This window comes from Oncorhynchus mykiss, chromosome 17 (genome assembly GCF_057628025.1).
Source record: "Oncorhynchus mykiss isolate SJ-2025 chromosome 17, ASM5762802v1, whole genome shotgun sequence".
NCBI classification, from domain to species: domain Eukaryota; kingdom Metazoa; phylum Chordata; class Actinopteri; order Salmoniformes; family Salmonidae; genus Oncorhynchus; species Oncorhynchus mykiss.
Genome location: NC_143038.1, coordinates 52,738,387 through 52,764,930, shown reverse-complemented (window position 1 = coordinate 52,764,930; position 26,544 = coordinate 52,738,387). Strand labels below are relative to the sequence as shown.

Genomic DNA, 26,544 nt, shown 5'->3' with positions numbered 1-26,544 from the left:
CTGGGAAACTTGTCCTAAAAGATAGGGGCCCATCCATAAGTCTATGGGCCCAACAGTATGATAGAGTTGCCCTTGAGGTACAAAGGTATCAAAGCTGAACACAAAGAAAGGACTTCTTAAAATCAAAAAGGATTGCAAGTGAAAATGACTACTGAAGAATACCAGGACTCAAAAAGACACTGAAATCTTTTAATATCTTCCAATTGTTCATGGCTATTATGAATCCAGATATGGATGATAGTGAGAAAGCACAGCCATCCTTTGATGTTGCTATTACTATCCGTTAGTTCACACTCTCCTCTTCGATATTCCTGTCATGCCATTGGACACATTTCTATGCAGAATATTAAAGCTCAGAACATGCAGGGGAAGCACTCTGTTAGATATCCTCTCCAGACTCAGACCCGTATCCCCCTCTTCTCTTCAGGTCATGAACAAAAAGGGTGTGAATGAGAAAGAGTGAAGACTCTGGATCACTGCTCATACAAGAAGACTAATGACTTCAGGTTAGTGAATGACTCCTCCCACCCAGTTTTGCCCACTAATGTTGACACGGTGTTAGTCAAGTCCCCCCTGTGTCTGTGATGCATCTTCTCCCTCCAATATGTAGTCGATACCTTCCTCACAGTTTCACATTCAGTCTGAATAAAATTGACCATTACCATTATCTACATGTACATACTACCTCAATCAGCCTGACTAACCGGTGTCTGTATGTAACCTCGCTACTGTATATAGCCTCGCTACTGTATATAGCCTCGCTACTGTTATTTTTCACTGTATATTTACTGTTGTTTTTATTTCTTTACCCTACCTGTTGTTCACCTAATACCTTTTTTGCACTATTGGTTTGAGCCTGTAAGTAAGCATTTCACTGTAAGGTTGTATTCCTGTTGTATTCGGGGCACATGACAAATAAACTTTGATTTGATTTGATTTGACCAAGAAGACTGGCGTGTTATAGAGACTGAGAGTGTTCTAGAGACCTCTTTCATGCAGGAGGTAGACAGAGGGAATGATTGATAATAGTATTTATTATGGGGAGAAGAGGGCGTGAGCTGTCTACCAGTGCCAGGCATGGGTGGCCATAGCCTTGGTAGAGTTACCCTCCAACCCCCCCCCCCCCCCCCCAACCCTTTCCCTGCCTCTCTCCCTCCTTCTCAAGCCCTCCCTCAACATCCCTGCTGCTAGCAACAGTACTCTGTAATTTAATCCATTTAGGCATGGCTCGGGATCAATATCCATTTTCCTGGGCCTTGGGGATGGCCTCTTGATTTGCCGTTCTCTCACGGTGGCAGGATTAGCAGCCAATGAGCTGGCGGCATCTGTCTTCTCTGAGCCAGCAGGGCTACACAGATGTTGCATACCAGAGCATGAGAGGAGAACACAGAGCTTACATCAGACGCTCATGTACTCGGTGTTGTGTGACCTCTCGTGTGTGTTACTGGATTAAACAAACATGGGCGTGCCATGAAGTAGTCTGGAGTTGATTTACAATGGGTTTATAATTACATGTTTGAATGCCACATACTAGCACCCTCATTCCTTCAGAATCAGAATCAGAATGCTTAAACCGTGTCTGATCACCAAATGGGAAACGATCAATGCCACCCAATTCATTTTTTTTACATTTAAAAAGCCCATTGAGACACATATTCTCTTTTGCAAGGGAAACCTGCCCAAGAAAGCAACAGCAATCAATACAACATTAGGAATGTGAAACCATACAACCTGCAAAACAACATGATCCAACCTACAGGAAATATTTACATTCCTCTTGAACAGTGTTTTGCACCAGAGTGGCCAGTGCAGCGTTATAAGGAACAGTGATTCTCCTACACCTGCTCCTCTGCCTTGTGCATCTCCATGTATTATAGATGTGCTCATTAAACATTCAGAGTCAACATTTGCATGAAAAGTGTTTTCTACTTCACAACCCTGTGAAAAGTCAAAGGGACAGGTAAACAGTTTGCTTTTATAGCTCTAGTATTTAACTACTGTATCTCTTCAAAGAGGTATAAATGGGTTGTGCCTGATAGGTCAGCTTTAAGATTATCGAACCATTTTTGTGGTTGGTGTGGATGTGGAGGGGATTTTTTTGCCGACATATTATGTTGGTATAAACACAGTAAAAAATAATTTGTTGTTATGATGATGATTTATGCTTTGGATTTTTCGAATCGAATCTGTAATCCTTAACAGTATAGTGTGTGAGGATTTTTGATTGCTATAAACAGCCAATGGGCATCTGAAAGGAAAATGTATTGTAGAGTAATTGACTTCTCATACAACTGTAAGTGCTTTGTAAGTGTTTTGCTGTCCCCAATTCAAAATTGTCAGTGTAATTTTGGAACAATGTAACTGAATTATATTTTCATATAAACTCATGTCATATGGAGGGACCTGAATTTTTTATCAACGTCCTTTTCACATCGTGCCATATGTTTTTAGTACTCTTTGTTTCCAAGTGGCTATGACAAGTTCCATCCTGTAAGTGAATCCCTGCCTTGCAAAATGTCCAGCCTGTGCCATCACGCAGATACTTCCTTTTCACTCATCAAATTCCTACCAGCAAATCAATTTAGGAAATGGCCGTTTTCAAGTTTTCCCCCCTGCCCTTCCTGTCCCGTGCTCTCTACCCCTGTCCTTCCTGTCCCGTGCTCTCTACCCCTGTCCTTCCTGTCCCATGCTCTCTACCCCTGTCCTTCCTGTCCCGTGCTCTCTACCCCTGTCCTTCCTCTCCCGTGCTCTCTACCCCTGTTCTTCCTCTCCCGTGCTCTCTACCCCTATCCTTCCTCTCCCGTGCTCTCTACCCCTGTCCTTCCTCTCCCGTGCTCTCTACCCCTGTCCTTCCTCTCCCGTGCTCTCTACCCCTGTCCTTCCTCTCCCGTGCTCTCTACCCCTGTCCTTCCTCTCCCGTGCTCTCTACCCCATCTATTTGAACCATTCTTTCTTTTTGAACTTGGCCTGTATTTAAAATCTTTTTCTGACTTCACATTTGGGTTTTCCTCAGGGGAAATGCAATGAAATGGCCACAACAACAAGCACACAATCCAATTGACGTACACACATGCACCGTTATATAGCCTAGCCCACAGTGCCTGGGACTGGGGGGCGACAGGTAGCCAGAAGGTTGCAAGATCAAATCCCTGAGCTGAAAAGGTAAAAATATGTCATTCTGCCCCTGAACAAGGCAGTTAATCCACTGTTCCTAGGCCATCATTGAAAATAAGAATTTGTTCTTAACTTACTTGCCTCCTAGGTTCTCTCTTCAGAATCAGTAGAGGATCTGGTTAGCCCTACCTTTTTGACTCATGCATGAATCAACAGAGGTACCTTCACATCATCTCTTTTTTTATTACATTTTTTAAATTGTATTTTACCCCCTTTTTCTCCCCAACTTTCGATCTTGTCTCATCGCTGCAACTCCCCAAAGGGCTCGGGAGAGGCGAAGGTGGAGTCATGTGTCCTCCGAAACATAACCAGCCTAACCGCGTTCCTTAACACCCGCCAGCTTAATCCGGATGCCAGCCGCACCAATGTGTAGGAGGAAACACCGTTCATCTGGCGACCGGGGTCAGCCCGCAGGCACCCGACCCACCACAAGGAGTCGCTAGAGCGCGATTAGCCAAGTAAAGCCCTACCAGCCAAACCCTCCCCTGACCTGGATGACGCTTGGCCAATTGTCCTAGGTCCTATGGGACTCCCGGCCACAGTTGGTTGTGGCACAGCCTGGAAATTAATCCGGGTCTGTAGTAACGCCTCTAGCACTGCAATGCAGTGCCTTAAACCGACTGCCCCACTCAGGAGGACTTCACATCATCTCTTGATGGTACAGTTTTCATTATGATGGTTGTCAGTGGTTAAGAAATTACAACCCTGTCATATTACCATTGACCACATCAAAAGACAAGAAAAACACACTATCGTTGACACAGTTATTGCCTGAGTTTCCCTGTCCATTAGATGACTGATTCTTATTCTAAGTTAAGCGACATTTATCATCTGTTCTGTAGTGCATATACATTTCTTACTCTCTGTCAATCCATACCCATCTGGAGTGAAATTGAAAACTCATCATCTGTAACTATCTCCCTCTGAACATAGGAATAATTGTGTTTAATACCAGCGATTTGCTCACCGAAATGTGTGAAACTACTTTTATAGAGCTTTGCAAGAGAGAGGATGTCACACCAGTGTCTGTATCATTTCATTGATTTCCTTCCTTCCTTTTGACAAAAGCTTTGAGACAGATATTGATGAGGAGCCTTGGACAGACAGGTCCTTTATGAATGAACACTCCTGCCCAAACCTTGAACTTTTCTAAATTGTTCAGTAATAGTTTTTATAAAAGAGCTATCTAATCCATGATGATTATGGATTATAATATATAATTGATAGATAAATGCCTGGACTATTTTCATTTTGGTGAATGTCTTATACAATGGGTTGAAGTTATGTATAGAACCCCCCCATATGTAAAATAGTAAATAATCTACTTATCAGAAAGTATTGAACTGTCAAGAGGAGTTAAACAAAGGTTGTCCACCTTCTCCATATATATATTTGTTATGGCCATTGAAAAAAAGCTATTCAAATCCGATCTAACAATAATATCAAGGGGTTAGAAATCCAGTGCTTAAAAACAAAAGTGCCAATGATTCTAGTTTTCTCTTAAATCCACAATCTGGACCCCTGCACAATCTCATTGAAGATCACCTCTAGGCTCTCTGGACTATGATAAGTGTATTGTATTACATATTGGATCGTTAAATTACACAACATTTACATTACCCTGTAGTTTACCAATAAAATGGTTTGATGATGAAGTATGCATACCTGGTATTCATATCCCTAAAGAAATAAATGAACTCACAACAACAAATTTTAATACAAAGTTAGCAAAAATAGACAAGCTCTTGCAACCATGGAGAGGTACAAATCTGTCTATTTATGATAAAATTACACCGATTAATTATTTAGTCATATCACCGTTTACATATTTATTAAAGTTGCTACCTACTTCAGAAAACGTGTTTTTATAATTATATGAGCAAAACATGTTTCACTTTATTTGGAACGGTAAGCCAGACAAAATTAAACTTGCTAATTTATATAACTAATACAAGTTTGAGGGGCAAAAGCATAAAACCTCTCACTAAAAGCTTCAGTCATACAAAAGCTGTACGTAAACCCAAACTGATTATCCAGTTGATTAGTAAGAATAGCTCACCCTCTGAAGCTTTTAGTGAGAGGTTTAACGCTTTTGCACCTCAAACTTTTCTTTTATCAAGATTACAACCTCTCATTTTTGTTAATTGAAATTGAAACCTTGTACAAAGTATTGCCTTTTCTAAAACAAGCAGTTCATCCTCCTGAAAAAAACAGATCAAATATTACAACAAATACAGTGCATTCGGAAAGTATTCAGACCCCTGGAAATGTCCTTGTTTTTGAAAGAAAAGCAATTTTTTTTTGTCCATTAAAATTACATCGAATTGATCAAAAATACAGTGTAGACATTGTTAATGTTGTAAATGACTATTGTAGCTGGAAACGGCAGATTTTTTGATGGAATATCTACATAGGCGAACAGAGGCCCATTATTAGCAACCATCATTCCTGTGTTCCAATGTTCCAATGACACGTTATGTTATCGAATCCAAGTTTATCATTTTAAAAGAAAACCCGTTTGCAGTTATGTTAGCACAGCTGAAAACTGTTGTCCTGATTAAATAAGCAATAAAACTGGCCTTCTTTAGACTAGTTGCGTATCTGGAGCGTCAGCATTTGTTGGTTTGATTACAGGCTCAAAATGGCCAGAAACAAAGTACTTTCTTCTGAAACTCGTCAGTCTATTCTTGTTCTGAGATATGAAGGCTATTCCATGTGAGAAATTGCCAAAAATCTGAAGATCTCGTACACCGCTGTGTACTACTCCTTTCAAAGAACAATGCAAACTGTCTCTAACCAGAATAGAAAGAGGAGTGGGAGGTCCTGGTGCACAACTGAGGAAGAGGACAGTACATTAGAGTATCTAGTTTGAGAAACAGATGCCTCACAGGTCCTCAACTGGCAGCTTCATTAAATAGTACCCGCAAAACACCAGTCTCAACGTCAACAGTGAAGAGGTGACTATGGGATGCTGGCCTTCTAGGCAGAGTTGCAAAGAAAAGGCCACATCTCAGACTGGCCAATAAAAATAAAAGATGGTATTAAGATGGTCTGAATCACTGTGTCTCCAGCTCGCCTAGCTACTCACTGGACCCTATGATCACTCGGATATACATTCCTCTCCATAATGTCAATATGCTAGGTATATTGCTATCTTGGTTACTGATGTTTGTCTTATTTCACTGTAGAGCCTCCTCCCTGCTCAATATGCCTTAGCCCTTTTGTTCCACCCCACACACATGCAGTGACCTCACCTGGCTTAAATGGTGCCTCTAGAGACAAAACCTCGCTCATCGTCACTCAATGCCTAGGTTTACCTCCACTGTACTGACATCCTACCATACCATTGTCTGTTCATTATGCCTTGAATCTATTCTTCCCCGCCCAGAAATCTGCTCTTTTTACTCTCTGTTCCAAACGCACTAGACAACCAGTTCTTATAGCCTTTAGCCGTACCCTTATCCTACTCCTCCTCTGTTCCTCTGAAAATGTAGAGGTTAACCCAGGCCCTGCAGCCCCCAGCATCACTCCCATTCCCAGTCGCTATCATTTGTTGACTTCTGTAACTGTAAAAGGCTTGGTTTCATGCATGTTAACATTAGAAGCCGCCTCTCTAAGTTTGTTTTATTCACTGCTTTAGCACACTCCGCTAACCCGGATGTCATAGCCGTGTCTGAATCCTGGCTTAGGAAGGCCACCAAAAATCCTGAAATTTCCATACCCAACTACAACATTTTCCGACAAGACAGAACTGCCAAAGGGGGCGGAGTTGCAATCTACTGCAGAGATAGCCTGCAGAGTTCTGTCACACTATCCAGGTCTGTGCCCAAACCATTCGAGTTTATTCCTTTAAAAATCCACTTTTCCAGAAACAAGTCTCTCACCGTTGCCGCTTGTTATAGACCCCCTTCATCCCCCCGCTGTGCCCTGGACACCATATGTGAATTGATCGCCCCCCATCTATCTTCAGAGTTAGTACTGTTAGGTGATCTAAACTGGGACATGCTTAACTTCTTGACGCTACCCATTCAGCAACCGCTGAATAGCATAGCGCCACAGTCAAATAATATTACTAAAAAACATTAATATTCATGAAAGTGCAATATTGCAAAACACAGCTTAGCCTTTTGTTAATCCACCTGTCATCTCAGATTTTGAAATTATGCTTTACAGAGAAAGCAATCCAAGCGTTTGTGTAAATTTGTCGATAGCATAACAAAACATGTACACTAAGCATTAAGCAAGGTCACGAAAATCAGAAAAGCAATCAAATTAATCGTTTACCTTTGATGATCTTCGAATGTTTTCACTCACGAGACTCCCAGTTACACAACAAATGTTCCTTTTGTTCCATAAAGATTATTTTTATACCCAAAATACCTCCATTTGTTTGTCGCGCTATGTTCAGAAATCCACAGGAAAGAGTGGTCACCACAACGCAGATGAAAATTCCAAATAATATCCATAATGTCCACAGAAACATGTCAAACTTTTTTTATAATCAATCCTCAGGTTGTTTATAAAATCTATATTAGATAATATATCAACCGGGTGTGTAGGTTTTTCAACAACACCGGGAGAAACAATGGCCGCTTTACTCTGTAGCACAAAACTCATTCTGAGAGCCCCCACCTATCCACTTACGCAATGTGATCTTTCAAGCTAATTTTTCAAAATAAAAGCCTGAAACTATGTCTAAAGACTGTTGACACCTTAGGGAAGCCATAGAAAAAGGAATCTGGTTGATATCCCTTTAAATGGAGGATAGGCATGCATAGGAATAGAAAGGTTTCAAAATAAGAGGCACTTCCTGATTGGATTTTCCTCAGGTTTTTGCCTGCAATATTAGTTCTGTTATACTCACAGACAATATTTTTACAGTTTTGGAAACTTTAGAGTGTTTTCTATCCTAATCTGATGATCATATGCATATTCTAGTTTCTGGGGCTGAGAAATAGGTAGTTTCAAATGGGTACGTTTTTTTTTAAAGATCAGAGCATGAGCATTTGACAGAACAACAAAGAGAATACTTTTTACTGTTTGCATGATTACTTTTTTTGGTGTTGTTCTTCAAAATCTGTGCCAAGGGCAATAAAAATGTGAATATGTTTAATGTCTTACTGGTCATTGTCATCACTGGCTCCTAATTGGAAATCCACAAACATGGAACTGTGCCGAGTGTTGTTTTCACCAAATCAAGCATTAACTTGCACAGGAAACCCTCTTCTTTGCTGGCTCTTACACACACACACACACACACACACACACACACACACACACACACACACACACACACACACACACACACACACACACACACACACACACACACACACACACACACACACACACACATACATACATACATACATACATACATACATGCATACAAACACAGTCACAGTCATGTATTCACATAGCATATTTCCTCTTCTCATTCCCTTTTTGCAACCAAATTATGGTATGGTGCCATGGTGTGCTTTGATAGTTACTTTAGGAGCTGCTTGCTAACTCTACATCGACATTTGGCCAGAAGCAATAACTGGTGTATATGATCCCAAGTTGTATAAAAATCTAAGTAGCTAGTGTGACTATATACTGTAATTGCTATGACTCTTATTGTCTACTGGGATAATACAGTATTTAGTGTAGTTTCCAGACATGCCAGTGTGATGGGCCATCTTGCTTTACTGTACCATTTGAATGAAAGACATTGCTTCCAATACCTGTCCAGCTAAGCCACTTAAAAAAAGTATCTCTATCAAGTTCTTAAGACTGGAAGGGGAAATAAACCAATAGTCAAGATGTGTATCTACATTTGCATTGGATGTCATTTCCTCTAGTACTGTATGTCTCTTCCACAGTTCATCTTGTTTGTTTTTGAACATATTCACGTTATCCAGAGATGACCAAGCCCCTGTTGATTGAGGAAAAACATTGGTGGCATGGTGTACACTACAGTCTCGGTCTGTTAGGTTGTCGTCTCTCGTCTCTCCTCTGGGATGAAAGTACACTAATAGATATTCAGTGCTGGGTTTTCACTCAGCCATGCGTGCTCTCCTTCATATTCCTCTGCTGTGAGGTCAGCTCCACTGTGACAGTTATAAGCCTCTTACAGGACTGCCTTTCCATCTTGAATGAGCTCTCTGAGCTGGTTGATGTCTTTTGTTTTGTATCTGTGCTGACCGCAGACTACCATGATCTTTTATGTTTTGTGGATGTCTGAGTTGTTGTAGATTAGGCTAATTTGATATTTTTTACAGATGGACGATAGGCTTACTCTTTTCCTTACACTGTTAAGCCTCTTAGATGTAAAGTCCCTGCATGGTTCTGGTACCGGTTCCGACCAACATTTTCACTTATAAATCGATCTGTGGACACCGTATGCATTTTACAGTTAAAAGGCAGGTGAAATCTTATAGTTAGTCATTTTATAATTTGATTATACTATATTTAGAATGCATATACATTATTTAAAGCCTCATTCATACAGTTTTGTTGAATAGGATATACATCATAGAAAATATTTCATATTTTCATATTTGTACTGTGTACTTGAGCTCAAAAGTGACTACACCTCAGCAATTTATAACTATTTCTACCATAAAGTTGAGATTTAACCTTTCTTGGAGTATACATAATTACTAGCTATTGTTCATGGCCCTCTCGTGATAAATACATACTTTTGGGGATTACGTAGACTACATTTTCGATTACATTTACTTACATTTAACTGGTATAAATAATTTAACATTATTGAAAATGTGTGTTTCAGTTCAAACAGTAACTTAAAGCCTACATAACTCTCACAGATTGTAATTTAATTACTGGTTCACAGTCCAACATGTCTTTTCAATTGCACCACATTCCGGGCTATAAACGAGAGTGCTGAGATACAGTACATGTGACAGGTTGACTTTGTAAGAGCTTCTAAGTTCTAAGAGGCTGAGAGTCAGTGTCATGGCCCAGGCAAATTCTCCAAATCCCTAGTAAGACTTAGCTAATGGAGTTCTCTCGTGATTCTAAAGGATGGACTTCTCATCCTTAGTATACAGGCATAATAACCCTCTAATATACTGCAATGAAATGGGGTTAAAACAATCATCAGACACAGAGAAAGTGTGGTTTCATTTTATACAAGGTGTCTCTGAGAGGTAGGCCTTAGGCAGTGTTTTTCCTAGTTTTCCCCATTTTCACTAGTATGAGTTCGCTTGGTTCTAAGATTTGTAGATTGGAGCTAAACAGCTTGCTTCACAGAAGGCAATAACATCTATGGCTGATTATCTTTATAACACAATGGGCCCCCTTTCACTTCATAGAATGAATGCAGGTCATCTGGGGCTTGTCGAGATGATGTAAAGCACCAGGTTTGCAAAGATAAGTAATGATTTCAAGCAGGAGAGAAGTAATGGAACAACAGAGTGTTTCTGGAATCCTGCAGTGTTATGAAAATGTCAATTGAGGGCCTTGGGATACATGGGTGCAAAGTACCTCATAGACCAAATGCCTAAGAACCCTAAAATCTCAAATGTAGTTGTGAGTCAGAGAGCATACAACACCCTGAAACACAGAGAGGTGCTTGTGTTGCGTGTGTTTACTACACTGTGCTGCTGTGTTTGCTGGCTGTGCTTCGCTTGGTTGGTTGGAGGACCGCGTTCATGAGTCATTCTCTCTGCCCTGGAGCTCTGCAGCCAGATGAAGGAGCATACATATTTCCTTCTTCTTTTAGTTTCTCTAATATACCATTAAGGCATCATTACATCTCTGTAAACATTTATTCAACGCCCAGAACCTTTCAAAATGAACTAAATAGTTATGAATAATTTGGTTATTTCACCTCAGTTTTTTGTCTTCATTTCTGAGCAGTGCGCTCTCTCTCTCTCTCTCTCTCTCTCTCTCTCTCTCTCTCTCTCTCTCTCTCTCTCTCTCTCTCTCTCTCTCTCTCTCTCTCTGTCTCACTCTCTCTCTCGCCCTGGCCATGATGTTATCCCTTGTGTCTTGTACATACCAGTACTACCCAAAGGGAAGAGGTGGGCGGGCCAGGGACTTGGCTGACTAAGGGCACTACAGGGAAGGGGTACACAGTGCATGACAGCGGGTGCTGCGGAAGGTTAAGGATGCCTTACAAGAGAGCCTTTTGTCAGAATCAACCCCTGATGAATAGACTGCTCAGTATATGAGAGTGTGTGGGATCCATTCTGCATTCTCGTCAAGCCATCAAGTCTCTTCACCCATTTTAACCATTGAAATGCCTGGCAGTCAACTTCAAATGCCTAATGGAGCAAATATCTTGACCAGAAAATATACTTGAATTCATTCAGGGGCTTATCCAAGACCCAGTGGTACAGCACACAGAGCGTGGTGGAGGAATCCTCGCAGGCAGCCCTCCCTCTGAATAGGCAGGCACCCACTGCGTCAGTAACCTGATTACCCTAGCTGTCAGTCTTAATAAGGCCAGGCCTCAGATCCCCACCACGGGACGGGACAAACTTGGTCCTCCGATAGGGAGTCAGAGGACAGATGAGGAACAGGACGGCAGCTCTTCTCCGAACACAGACAGACAAAGACAAAGTGTGCAGGTATGGTAAAACTGATCAATGGGGATTTCACATGACGTTGTTAAGGCTATTACAGTTCCTGAAAGCAGCTGTTGCAACTAACTGTTGCTGTGTTAGATTCATTTTTGAAAAGCAAGCACAGGGCATTATTTTTAAAACTGTATAAAGCAGCTAGACTCCTTTGAAATATTCAGAATCTGATTCTATTATTGTGCCTTATTGGGATAGTTTGCGTGTGTATGTTTGTGTGTGTTGTGTATCACATTCATTTCTTAATTTTCCTTTTGACTACACTGGTGTCTGTTTCATTCCTTCATCTAGTTGGGAATAGTCTTTCTATCTAGGCAGTCTTGTTTGAAATTCAACCATTTGAAATATAGAATGTTGCTCAAGAATAAAAGCGAAGGCTGAAAGAGAAAGAGGAGGAAGAGAGCGAGAGCGAGAAAAAGCAAGAGAGAGAAGTGAAGAGAGGGGAAGGAAAGCATAAAAAACTCGGAGGCAGCAGTCACTAAGGGGAGGGCAGCCGGATACAACTAGTGGGTGGACCCTGATGATTGTATCTGAGCTATGGACACACGCAGCAATCCTCTCTCTTACACGCTCCGTTTCACCAAATGGAATAGATTTAATATGTTTTAAACATAAATTATTTAGTAGGCGGATTCTTATCAGTGTCACGACAGAGATATTTCCTGCCTCACTGTTTCTTACATCACCCCTTCTCTCTGGCTTTTCCTCAGAATTCAACAGGAAGCTCTGTACAGACTGAGACTGCTGGATCCTCCAGTGTTTTACAGCCCTCTCTGCACTGACCATTGGTACAAGAAGAGAGACTGCTGCCTGAGGCCTGGGTACAGGGAGGCTAGGATCCTAACACTGCCACACAAGCAGCTCCACAGTAATGTCAGCCTCCCTCCTGGACGCTGATCCCATCTATGCCACGGTGGTCCACACTGCCAAGGCTGAGGACAGGGAGTCGACAGGGGCTGTGGCTGTCCCTCCAGTCAGGCTGAAGCCTCCGGGGGACCTAAAGTTGACCCGGAGCCTCTCCAAGTCGGACTCAGACCTGTTGGTGTCTCCCCTGGGTGAGGAGGATGGGGGTCTGAACAGCTGCTGTGAGTCTGTGGCTAACTGCAGTTCTGGGAACAAACAGATGGAGAGATCGCCCTCCTTCGCCTCCGAGTGGGATGAGGTAATTCTCTGGGTTCTCTTGGTGGGGTGATAGGCAGGGATTGGCACTGGGAGAGTTAATGCATAGTCAGGCTTCAAATAAAGCTTTTAATTCCTTTAGGGGCAGATGGGAGAGGAGGGGGAGTTGTAATGAGTGATAAAGAGTGATAAAGAGAGGAAGGAAGAACAGTAATAGACAGGAGGTAAGGGGCAGTAGTGGCGTTGACTTTTACCCATACAGTCGCTGCAGAATGCCTGCAGGCAAGTGCTGAATGCATGAGTGGCCTGATCACTCCCACCAATACCCCATAGCAGCCCTGGCACACAAGGCTAATTGGGCTTGGGCTGTCACTCCTAATACAGTCAGACTGCTTACTATGGGTCAACCCGCGCATGGCTTGACGTCTCTTCTGTTCCCCCGTTTCCCCTGCTTTCCAGTAGGCTAATGCATGCCACAACCCCAGCCTCAAAACTTACTTCAATCCTGGTCTGACGCTGTACTGTTTTGAACTCTAGTCTAGGTAGAAATTATTGCATTTTCTGGTTCATCCCATCCTGCTCTCTGACAGGACTATGTGGTTCCCTGGCCCCCTCTCTGCTCCCCCATCTGCTCTCTGACAGGACTGTGTGGGCCTGGCCTCCTCTCTGCTCTCCCCTCTTTGACAGGACTGCCTGGTGCCCTGGCCCCCTCTCTGCTCTCCCCCCTTTGACAGGATTCTGGTGCCCTGGCCCCCTCTCTACTCTCCCCTCTTTGACCGGATTGTCTGGTGCCCTGGCCCCCTCTCTACTCTCCCCTCTTTGACCGGATTGTCTGGTGCCCTGGCCCCCTCTCTGCTCTCCCCTCTTTGACCGGATTGTCTGGTGCCCTGGCCCCCTCTCTGCTCTCCCCTCTTTGACCGGATTGTCTGGTGCCCTGGCCCCCTCTCTGCTCTCCCCTCTTTGACCGGATTGTCTGGTGCCCTGGCCCCCTCTCTACTCTCTTTGACAGGATTCTGGTGCCCTGGCCCCCTCTCTACTCTCTTTGACAGGATTGTCTGGTGCCCTGGCCCCCTCTCTACTCTCTTTGACAGGATTGTCTGGTGCCCTGGCCCCCTCTCTACTCTCTTTGACAGGATTGTCTGGTGCCCTGGCCCCCTCTCTACTCTCTTTGACAGGATTGTCTGGTGCCCTGGCCCCCTCTCTACTCTCTTTGACAGGATTGTCTGGTGCCCTGGCCCCCTCTCTGCTCTCCCCTCTTTGACAGGACTGTCTGGTGCCCTGGCCCCCTCTCTGCTCTCCCCTCTTCTCTTCTCTCTGCTCTCTGACAGGACTGTTTACTCAGGCCACGCTGGGAGGGGTGTCCTGTTCTGTTCTTAAGGGCATCCTGTTTTGCAGCTGCCCCCATGTGTCTGTTTCTTTTCTAGTGTCATTTGGGGCAGGGTGGGGGGAGGGGATGCAAGGGCAAAGACTTACTCAGACTTACTCATAAGGAGATCAACAATGTTCCGTCCCTCTCGGACAGTCCAGAGCTAGTGTCTACATTATATACACTTAGGAGGAGAGGAAGCCAGGTGTGACACACACACACACACACTGCATACTGCAATATGTTGGAGTAATTGCAGAGGAGACCATATTCCTGTTGAGATTGGTTTGCTCTCAGCACTTAGACACACTCAGATTTAGACTACAGCATGTCCAGCAGTTAGAGCTTGAAATTCTCAGCTGGGCATTTATTTCTGTCCACAATTGTCTGAAGTAATTTATAGTTGTAAATTCTTGTTATTATCTCACCCTGATTATGCTTGTCCCATTGATTTGATTTGATATAAGCGTTATAGTGAGGACATTTTGGCATACAGTATGCTAATGACATGTATGATGACAACTGATCAACCGCTTTACAGCTTTACATCTGTTAAATTCTCGAAAGACACATCTGTCTAAACCAGACATGTTACAGATGCATACATTGATACCTCTAGCCATTAGAGATGCTTTGAATATCTCCTTTCTTTAGTGAGCGCACTTCAAATGACCCTTTTTTATATTGGAGAGATGATTGTGGTTGTAGTGGGTGGTGTGTGTGTATGTGTGTGTGTCGGAGACTGTTGTGGCATGCTCTCGTCCATTTCTCTCATCGTGTTAACATTGCTGCAGTCTATTGGGGCCCTGGCTGAAAATCATTTTAGCTGGGAAAGAGGACTAACATGTTCAGCACATATGCTGGTTTAACTCAGTTCATAATTTATGTGGCTAGCTAGGGCAGAGAGAACATCTATTTATAAGATCTATTTTGACAAAAAATATCTCACCCAGCGAAACACGAAGGCCATGTCGCTTTTCCGCCTGATGTCCCCATCCCGCCCACTGCATCAAATTGACACAGAGCAGGCTGTCATTATGGTCCGGGAATGTGAGCAAACCTGCTTGGTTAAACATAAAAAATCTATTGATTTAAATTCTGTACTCATCATCTAGCCGATAGAGCCAACGGGTAGTTCAGCATTGAACCAGGTGAAACAAGCATCCATACAAATTAGCCCACCTCTGACATCTCAGACATGGTGAAGTTCCAAGATGGCGTAGCAGTCAGACGTATTTGTCCTCGTCTTGTCGTGTCCCAGGTATATATATATTTTTATATATTTTTCTTCGCATATCTTTTTATATTTTTCTAAACCCTCACTTCAAAATACTCTCCTGCAACCCGCCTCACCCAATGTGGTGTGGATCTGCATTTTCTCTAAAGTATTTTTCTCTGCCTCTATTACTGGAATCTCTCCAACATAAACTAGCCAGCTAACTAGCCAGCTAACTAGCCAGCTAACGGTCATCAGCTAACCTCTAGCTCGGAAAGCTCTCGCCAGTTTGACCTCCATGTTTAACATGGAGGTCCTGGTAGCAACTGGCGCTTTGGTCAAACAAGGTAGGGAACCCAGAGACAGCGAAAACAACCTTCCCCATGCTGCAAGCCTATGCGGACTAGACATCTGGCAAAAACAACATACAGCAAAATGTATGCGCATCTGGGGGACATACAGTGTAATAAGTATGATACAATACGTCCTATAATCCGTATGATAATGTACATATAATGTACGTTCGTTGTTAGAATCATCAGATCAAGGTGAAGCGTGATATGGTTTCCACATATTTATTTAGTGAAACGCACCAAAACATAAAGAATGAAAAGTGAAGTCAATGAAGTGCTAACAGGCAACAAAGCATAAACAAGATCCTACAAACACAGGTGAGAAAAATAACAACTTAAATATGATCCCCAATTAGAGACAACAATTACCAGCTGCCTTTAATTGGGAATCATACAAAACACCAACATAGAAAATAAACTAGAACACAACATAAACATAGAAATACTAGATCACCCCCTATTCACACCCTGACCTACTATACCATAGAGAAACAATGGCTCTCTATGGTCAGGGCGTGACAACATATGCTGTTCCATTCATAACGCAATCTATAAACGTCACAGGATAATACGAATTTCCCTGAGACCACGTTGATCCCACACAAAGCATATAGCTGACAGTGATTCATCATGATCTACATAGATGGGTGTATAACTAACACATTTACATTTAAGCAGCTTCCATAGGTCTTCTCCCTGGCTCCTTGGTGGTAACAGAGCAGTTTGACAGCAGCATGGCATCATCAGCAGATATTGAATGGCCCACTAAGAGGATTAGCATATAGATCCCAACTGATTGCAGCGTGATCACTTTAAGAGGAACACAATTGATTTAACAGAGTCCACCAACAGGCCCTTCACTTCATAACTGTGTTATCATTTATTTCTTTGTGGTCTCTATATCTGATTATTCCAATCCATTTTTGCACTAATCAAAGGCTTGCCACTCAAGAGCTTACTGGAAAGTCTATATCAGACCCCTTAAGGGGTCACAAATTCACTTTGTAAAATCATATATTATGTGATGCGTTATGATAGCTACACTGACTAGATTTTTGTACAGATTTTCCACAGATTTGTTCCTGCCTGATGTCCTGTACATCTGGCAAGAGTGATGATGTGGAACAGTTGTGTAGCCTTAATTGTATTACTCTCAGGCTGCAAGAGTCCCAGCATGTTCTAGCTCTTTAATTGTAATGAGATGGAATTCCTCAAACAACTGCTTTTGGGACGAGATAAGGTGCACTATAGCATATGGGCAATGTGTTGATGGTACGTGTGTGATATAGAATGTAACTGGGTTAATTCAATGTGGAATATGTGAGTTCTGTATTGCTGGAGGGAGCTGCCATGCTTCCCACGTGTCTGGCTTCTAAATGAATCAAGGCTTTTTCTGAGTGTTGATGCCACTAGCAAAGTGCATAGGGCTTCTCAAACACTAAATCGTATGTCAAATAACCCTTTCTATGTCTCCAGTGTCACTTGTGAAAGCGGATTCAGCTTTGCAGGCTTTTATAATAGTAGAATAGTAGAATATGCTGGCTAAATCACTGGATAGCACTGTATTATGGCATTAGCTACCTCCTGAACAGTACAGTAAGCTCCCTCCATTGCTCTGAGAAGCTCTCCTCCCAGAATCTCAGTCTGCCAAGAGGAGAGGGTACTGGAGAATGTCACAACACCAGTTCTCACACAAACAGACAGAGCTGAACTGTTCAATATTACTGCAATATTTTCTTGACTTTGCTTTCATAAGATAAATGTTTATTAGTTATTTTCTAAAGCCATATGTTTTAGGCCCATGATGTGCTTGGATTGTTTTGTATTAACCTCCACGCAGGCTTGTTGTTTTACTCTGTATACTGCATGTTTTCACTTTCTGTTCAGAGATGGGGCAGAGAGCCTTATTGAATCTTATAAAGGTCATTTTGCAGAGATCTAAAGCAATTTGGCCTACAGGTTGTCCCTGCGCACTGAAGGTTCAATCGCTTTAAATTGCAATTCACCCTGACACCCTGTGTGAAGGACCAATAAAACACTACCCACCACGTTGTTGTTTTACTCTTCATCACTCCTCCTTAGTCAGCATCCCTGTCTACTGTTTGTAAACACACAGAAACAAGATTTAGGAGCACATGTTGATGATCATTACCTGGGCGTAACCATATCTGGTTTGTCCTAATGTTTCACTCCTCTTCCACAGATTGAGAAGCTCATGAACCTGATTGGAGCAGGCATCGAGTCATCCAATGACCAGCAGCGCACCACAGGTAAATACCTACATGTAGGTAAAGGTTGCATACAAACAGTAAGCCATCTTATGACAGCTCTATGTAGGCCTTATGACAGAGCGTTAAAGTAAAGGGCAGTGGTGGAAATAGTACCCAATTGTTATCCTTGAGTAAAAGTAAAGATACCTTAATAGAAAATGACCCAAGTAAAAGTGAAAGTCACCCAGTAAAATACTATTTGATTTTAAATATACCACATGTATCAAAATTAAGTGTAATCGCAAAAATATACTTAAGTATCAAAAACATCTTTTAAAATTGCTTATATTAATCCAACCAGATGGCACAATTTTCTTTTATTTTTATTTATAACCAGGGGCACACTACAACACGCATACATCATTTACAAATTAAGCATGTGTTTAGTGATTCCACCAGATCAGAGGCAGTAGGGATGACCAGTGATATTCTCTTGATAAGTGAGTGAGTTGGATAATTTTCCTGACCTGCCAAGCATTCAAAATGTAACCTATATTTTTGGTGTTCAGGGAAAATGTATGGAGTAAAAAGTACATTATTTTCTTTAGGAATGTAGTGAAGTAAAAGTTGTCAAAAATATGTATAGCAAAGTAAAGTACAAATATCCCCAAAAACTACTTAAGTAGTTTCGTTAAAGTATTTTTAATTAAGTAATTTACACCACTGGTAAAGGGTTAACCAGATTTGTTAGAGGCAGACTGTTTCTATGCTGTACAGGCTCATTAGAAGCCAACAACCATATTATAAGACATAAAAGATATGAAGATTTGTTTTTCCCGTAAATCATAACAATTCAAGATGTAATTTGTTTTGTGTGAAACTTGTGTCATCTGTATGGGGTTTTGTGGTGTGAAGTGTATTTCCACTTTAAGAGAAATCAAATTCAAACTTCACGTGACTATCATTTTTCCTGTGCTGTGTCTCAATAGAGGCTGAATCTATTCTCTGATTCATCGAGTCTATCCTTCAGGTGGCTCTCAGTGAGAAGCCAACTAACAAATGCTCAGTTTATTTAGATTACATTCTCAACTTGGTACACTGGATCTCTAAATCTCCCTTAGAAACTTTTCTATAATGTGATTCCACAAAGCTATTTACCTCAGTGGATTATGGTCATTGTGCAATGAGGATTTTTGGTCAACCTCATATTAATAATGACACTCTTTTGGCTTAATGTTGTAATGTGTATTATTTATACGTATTATTAATTTACAGTAATAGTTCCACACTGCAGGCTGACTGTGCTAGGGTCTTTTTCATCATGACATCATACAGCCTCTGACAATGTGTGTCCATTACACTGAACAAGCCACCGTCATAACGTCCACATATGGTCCTTGATGCATAATTGAATATTATGATTAGTCATAACCACTGTCATGAAACTCACTAATGAAACTCACTGTGGTTTCCTCTCCTTCAGCTGAAAGTATATATTTTTCTTATTCCAATTTCATCTACCACTCATTTACTATTCTTTTTATAGCTGATGTTATTGTACTCTACGTAATGTGGCTGGAAAGTATGGTAATTGATGTGTTTGTTGATGTAGACGGTGCTTCTATACTATTTCAGTACTTTGAGTTTTTCATAAAGAGGACTCAGCAGGAGCCTCTCCCAGATTCAGCTGATTCATAGCTGTGCTGATTTTATCACCTGATTGTACCTGATTGCTTGTTACTCTGTCATTTGACATGGAGAGGAGATTAAAAAATGTTTTTCAACAAAATATGTTTTATTGTCACATAAACCAAATAGGTGCAGTGAAAGGTGTTGTTTTACAGGGTCAGCTGTAGTAGTACGGCACCTCTGGAGCAAAGTAGGGTTAAGTGCCATGCTCAAGAGCACATCGACAGATCTTTCACCTTGTCAGCTCGGGTATTTGAACCAGCGACCTTTTCGGTTACTTTCCCAATGCTCAAACCGCTAGGCTACCTGCTGCCCTACGTTTAGCCAAAATGCGTTGACTGACTTGCCCTCTTGGTAAAGGCATAATGAGGGTATTGTATTCTCCTACAAAATGAAATGATACAAAATGAAAGTGTCCTTTCGGATGAAGATATCAAGAGAGGGAAAGAGAGTGAGTGTGGGAGAGGGAAGTCAAATTGTCACTATTCTCCCCTACATTATTCCACCATTATAAAGGAGCTATATTATCCCCCAACCCTTTCATCCCTCTCTCTCCCTCCTATTCCTCTCATCCCAGTTTCTCCATAGATACTATTTCCTAGGGATGACCTGTGCTAATTAAACCTAAACTATAATATTTGTTTGTGACTGCTGTGCCATTTTGCCTCTTGAAACATCCCTGCCTATTGAATGCTTAAACGATGTGCTGTTTGCAATTGTGGTTTGAAAGTGCTTCAATTGTCTGTTACAGGAGCATTGAGTAAATTAACTTAAACAGCGAGCAGGGAGGGAGAGGGAGCTCTCTTAACAACACACAGGAGGCATCCTGCAGCTCAGTATGTGTTTGCCACTCCTCTGACGTTCAAAGATATAGTGTCCGTCTTCCGTTCCTGTGAATTAATTTAGCTTTGCGGTTCCTTTCGGTAGTGTTGCCATTGTGGATGTGTTGACAGAGCTAGCGCTACTCTCACATTGATAAAGAGGCAGTGCTTTATCTAGCTAGCAGAGCCATTAACTCTCCGTAAATATTTCCCCGAGCCAAGTTTAGACCTAGGTACCTCTGTCGGTCCCTTCGGAAGCTCACTAGCCCAAACTGGACGTGAAGACTCATTTAGTGGGCTGAGGTAGTAACCCAGTTCCCCCTAACAGTAACAATCACTCAGTAATTAGGCCCTGCTGGTCCCTGGGAGCTGATGTCGTCCTAAATTAATGGCTGTAATTGGGTGGGGAGGGCTGGTATCTTTAACAGGCTTTGTTTGAGTGATATATTAAAGAAGCTGCCATCGGTAAAGCTCTGGGGGAAGAGGGAGGAGTCTGAGTGAAACGTAATGAGTCTGCTCCAATCTTTCCCATTTCTATATTACCATCTTATCTCCCCCACATGCACATGTCATCATCTTCACTATTCATCTTTTTATGTGCATCTCTTATCTGTCTGCTTCATTTGTCTTCCTTTTCCTTTTCACATTATTATTATTTTTTGTCATTTAGCAGACGTTCTTATCCAGAGCGACTTACAGTAGTGAGTGCATTCATCCTTTCTCTCTCTATCCCAAAGCATGTCTAATAGAAGGGCTGTCTGTTCTTGATTATGAATTATGAGTGTTAGCTCTTGAGCTTATCTCGGATGCGTGGTCACAAAGACCTGACCTTTACCTTCATTAAGGTAGAGCAACTTCGTTACAGCCGGCCAATTACGGCAGGAGCTCAAATCGATCTCTCCTCACTTTGCCTCTGTAACCATGACTTCTCCTCCTCTGGCCAGCTGGCTGGGGATGGGATGAGTGAGGCGTTCACAGGCAGACTGAAAGCCTGCATAATTACTCTGTGCCTGTAGCTGTATCCAGATATCACCAGTGATGGACGCAGTAAGCAGTCCTGCATAGGTGGGTGCAAATGCCTATTTGGTTTTATTTCAATAGAAGTCTGTGTGCCCATTTGTATTATCCTGTTGCATTTCACACATTTGATTCCTGCAGTTATCTGTAAGCTTCACGCATCAACTGTTGTATTCTAAAATAGTTTGTGATATGTGCTGACGTAACAAAAGGAGTTACACTCTTAGAAAAAAAGGGTTCCCAAAGAGTTCTTCAGCTGTCCCCATAAGAAAATGTTCTACATGGAACCAAAAGGGTTCTACCTGGAACCAGCAGATGAACCCTCATGAACCCATGGTTCTAGATAGTACCTTTTTTTCTAAGAGTGTAATGTTTCTCCTGTCATCTTGTAGCACGGGGGGTATCCAATGAAAGGGACTTGAGAGTCGTTATGAGAGACAGTCCATTAAACACTGTGTGTGTGTGTGTGCGTGTGTGCTTGTTTGCGTGTGTGTGTGCGTGTGCGTGAGAGAGATTTGCACTGACTTGAGTCAGTGCTGCCCCACTCGCACAATCATCACAGCGAGATGTAAATGAATTAAGGACAGCTGTGAATAAGCTTGAACATTTTCTTTATTTTAATGTCCCTTGTAAAGCAATGGGAAGCCGAGCTTTGAAATCACTGCCCATGTAGAAGGGGAGAAACATACATATTTTTTTATATTCTAGTCATCCCATACAGAGAGGTCTGTGATTTTAAGGCTCCTAGTGCTTGTTCCCTGCCTCTGACGGTGGTGTCTTTTCAGCACTAGCAAGATCAGAGTGCCTCTGTGCAATTCTAATCAGTGCAGATGGTGGGAAGAGAGAGAGAGACTGTGAGGTAGAGGGAGAGAGAGACTGGGGTAGAGGGAGAGAGAGACTGGGGTAGAGGGAGAGAGAGACTGGAGGAGAGGGAGAGAGAGAGAGAGACTGAGGTAGAGGGAGTGAGAGAGAGGCTATGAGGTAGAGGGAAAGGGAGGGGGATTTATATAGTAAGAGTGTGAGGCAGAGAGAGATAGGGGGAGGAACGAAGAGCTGATACGTGGAGCAGTACCCTTCTCCATCAGGCAGCATACGGCAGCCCTGCAGTGGACTTAGAGACTATGTGAATAAGGGAATGAGGTAAAGAGCCAGAAAGAGAGCAGAAGAGAGAGAAAGCTTGAGGGATTTGTCTGAATGGGAAGGGGGATGAGCATCAAGACTGCCTGTTGTGGATGCGGGAAGGACGCGGTTGAGGCTGCTTTCTGGACTCGTGAGTATCCAGCATCAGGACGTTATGTCCTGTGAGGGAAGCGGTGAGGGGAGCGTGTGAGCCGAGAGCAGCTGCTTTGTGACAGTGCATGCATCAGACAGGGGATGCAGCAAACCTCTGCCCTGAGCACAGGAGCTAGCTGTACCCACAGTGGGGGAGAACCAGGTGGGGTGGAGGGGGCTTATCGCACAGGGAAGAGGCTGGCTGAACCAAGGTGGTCCTGTGGAGATCTCAGCCGAGAGTCAAGAGGCTCACCTGCGCTCTGTTAGAGCTGAGCTTGGATTTACTGGTGTGAGATATGATTAGAACGTTCTCTGAATGAGCCAGCCTCCAGAGGGGAGTCTATATGTTGGGAAGCATCAGGTTTTCCACCAGGATCACTGGGAACACCAAGGACATAGAGCCTCGGGCTAGCAGGCATGCCGGCGGCTGGAGCTTTATCAAGTGGCTAGTGATTGGATTCTGATTCATCAACAGTCGGAAGCCAAAGGAGAAACCTGAATGTTGGTGTATGAGATTGGACTCTCATTCTGTTTGTGGAGTAAAACCAAAATCCTAGAGAGAATCCCATAATCCAGATTACACGAATAGCCTTACTTTATCACGGTTCTACCGTCAGAGCTCTCAGACAGGTTGTCCATTAAAGCCATGGGACAGAGACAGAGGTGACCAAATGCTACAAAGAGGAGCTGTAACTTACTGTGGTTTACCATACCCTTGTGGAATATTATCTCAAAAAGGATGATGCTGATGCTGGTTTAACCAGGTTTAAAGACAGCATGTGGAATATGATATCCAGTAATACTGTATCATCTTTGTGTGGTCCGGAAAATTATTTGGTTTAGTGCTCCGTATTACAGTGTGCTGGAAATGAAACATTTTGAGGCATTGGCAATTTCCATGTCAGTAATTAGCTAAACATTTTGATAGAAGATGCCAGATTGGCTCAATTAATTGAAAGTGGTGATCAGTATTAAAAAGATCTACATATCCACCTCTACCTCCATCCTTGCCTGACATTGACACTCACTGTAACAACAGTGGGTGTACAGTATACCACGGTGGGCAGGTTCCACCACTATATCTCCAGGGTAAGAATAGCCGGGCCCCCTCCTGCCCTGTGGGAGCCGCCCTCCCCCAACCTGGACCCTGTCTCCTCTGCCCTGCTGGTGCTCCTGCACTCGGCTGTGCTGGCCGAGGATGATGTGGCAATGTCATGTCTCGTCCTCGGAGTGCCGCTGCTACCGGCTGAACGGCTTCTCCCTGCTGAAGCGCTTCCCTCTCTCGGCAGATGGGGCCTGCAGCAAAGCCCTGGACCAGCCTGTGGGAGAGTGGCTGGAGCATGTGGGGCTGCCGCAGTATGAGAGCAAGCTGCTGCTTAATGGCTTTGACGACCTACGCTACATGGTGAGTCAACGTTTCTAAGATCTTTTAACTATTCATCTCATTCCATCTCCTTTTCGCCCTCCTTTTCCCATCTCATTTTCTCCCTCCTTTTCCATCTCCCTTTCTCCCTCCTTTCCATCTCCCCTTCTTCTATTTCAGTTTCTGTTCCTTATTCTGTCTCCCCCAGTTTCTCTCTTTCTTCCATAGCTGCTCTTCACCTCTCCTTGCTATACAGTAGATGACCCTATATAGATTTACTGTATGTGCTTACTGTAAATCCCTTTGAAGCGTAGAAGAGGTCACCAATAGTAAGACGAATCCCAACAAAACCTATTCACTTTTTTCCTTCATCCCCAATCATTCCATCTCATTTACAATAAATTCCCATAGTCACCACCATCCCTCCTATCTTGTCAGGCTGATTTATGTTCTATAGCCTTGACCTCCATGCTGGCTCGGCCAGAAAACATACACAGTATAGCTCACCCAATCATCAGCAGATACAACAAACCACTCTGTTGAGGTCACAGTATGGATTTAACTTTCTGGCAATTCTATAAGATATTTTGTGGCAAAGTAACGTTTTTTTTTTTAAAGGGCATTAATGTTTTTTTTTTGCTGTAGAGACTTCATACATATTTTGTGATGTCATGGTCAAGTTGTATACTGATGTTTTTTTCTGGTTATCTTATGCCACTTCAGCCACAAAATAACATCATTATGACATCCCTTGAGTCTTGTATGTCTCTAGTTTCTGGAAAGCATTGGCAGATTCAATAGGCTGTGCCTCTGGAATTCTGTATTAATGAAATGGATTAGCTGCAGCTAAAATGACTGTGAATTTTGTGTCAAACTAAGAGGCAATCATGTTCCTTTTAAGTTACAACACACGGATGTTGTGTTACAACATTTGCCAATGAATGTTCAAAACAACACTGATATTTCCACTGATTAGGTAACTTTGAAAAATATGTTGTAAATGGTGAATAACATGGTATTTAAAGCAAACACAAACTAATCTGATGACACAGCTGCTTCAGTACTGTTGTTTACATGAGTTTGCCACAGATGAGAGCTTGGCCAGGGGCAACGGACTGCACCTGTTGGAGAGGTTACATAACCAATGGGAGAAGTCTGATATACTGTGTTTCAACCGGGAATAGTCAGCATAGTGATGTAGAGTGTATTGTACCAACCAGTATTGTACCAATGGTGTTCGTGTTAATACGGTTATAATAGGATGAAGATCATGGGTCATTAGCATTGTGATGCTAATGTTCATCTCTGCATTAATGTCTGAGGAGTAGAAGTACCAACCAGGTAATTGATTAGCTCTCTGCAGGACAAATTCCCCTCCGATACTTACAAGGACTTGGAGGTTGCTGTCTGAATAGGTCAGAGCAGTCAGAGAGATGTTGTAAAGGTTGAATGGTGTCCCATTGAACTTTCTGCCAGATTCATCGAGTTATCACTGCAGTGTTGCTCTGTTTATTTGTTGATTTGCTTTGTGGGCCGACTCTAGATCAGGGGAAGTGGTATACTGGGTTTTGCCAGGTATAACTTTTATTGAGTGGTTGAGATGGCTCTGTGAGACACTGTTCAACCCCATCATCAAATGAATGTAGATTAAATCAAATCACATATAAATACATTGTCATGAAGCCCAGAGGAGCAAAGGTAATGGTGACTGTGCTGGAGACGCACATTAGTCGGTGAACATCGGGCCTGAAAGCTGCGATGACAAAGCTGTCATCTTCATTAAATAAAATACACTCTTTTAGAGTATAGCCCAGTTGAGAAATCTGAGTGCCCGTTTTCCCTGCTGATCCCAAAGGCAAGAGCGTCATAGATCAAATTTTTCAAAACAGAGATAGTTAGAGTTAGTCTACCCTTCAGACCTTCGGTCTGCCCTTATGGGTTTTCTGGTGCCTCCTCATTTCATGGAACCTTCCCCCTTTGTGATGAGGGATTGTATGTGTCACAGTTATGTAATAGGTACTTATAAATAACAACAAAAATAGCTATTCATTACTTCATCATATATTCCTGATTAAGTATAAATGACAAGCTAGAGTGGGACCTTCTGGAACGTCCAACAATTTATTGGAAATATCTATTTTGGGCGATTCCTGACGTCAGACACTGCATTATTTGGATCCTTGTTCTAGTGATCATCAGTGTGTTACTGTAACTGCTGCATTGTGCTCCAGAAACGAGCAGTGAGGCTAGATTTAGAAAAGACTAGCTACATTTTAACATTCTTGGCCAGGAAAAATCTATCCGCAGCAGTCCACTGGGAAAATGCTGAGCTCCACATTTTTAAGGATCTCCTTGT

The 26,544-nt window shown here is 42.5% G+C and overlaps 1 protein-coding gene across 6 annotated transcripts in view; it reads left to right on the top strand.

Moving 5' to 3' along the window:
* The first annotated feature begins 11,223 nt into the window (after positions 1-11,223).
* anks1ab (ankyrin repeat and sterile alpha motif domain containing 1Ab) overlaps positions 11,224-26,544 on the top strand; it is a 32,268-nt gene continuing 16,947 nt past the window's right edge. For 3 of the 6 annotated variants that reach the window (XM_021569581.3, XM_036950540.2, XM_021569578.3), the window contains exons 1-4: positions 11,224-11,753; positions 12,473-12,924; positions 18,020-18,086; positions 24,115-24,230. In XM_021569581.3, the coding sequence (XP_021425256.2) occupies positions 12,634-12,924; positions 18,020-18,086; positions 24,115-24,230 (474 nt within the window). In that variant the 5' untranslated portion in view covers positions 11,224-11,753; positions 12,473-12,633. Of the gene's footprint in view, positions 11,754-12,202; positions 12,925-18,019; positions 18,087-23,951; positions 24,231-26,544 lie in introns of those variants that run through there. The other 3 variants (XM_090204313.1, XM_090204314.1, XM_090204315.1) reach the window with 3 other exon arrangements.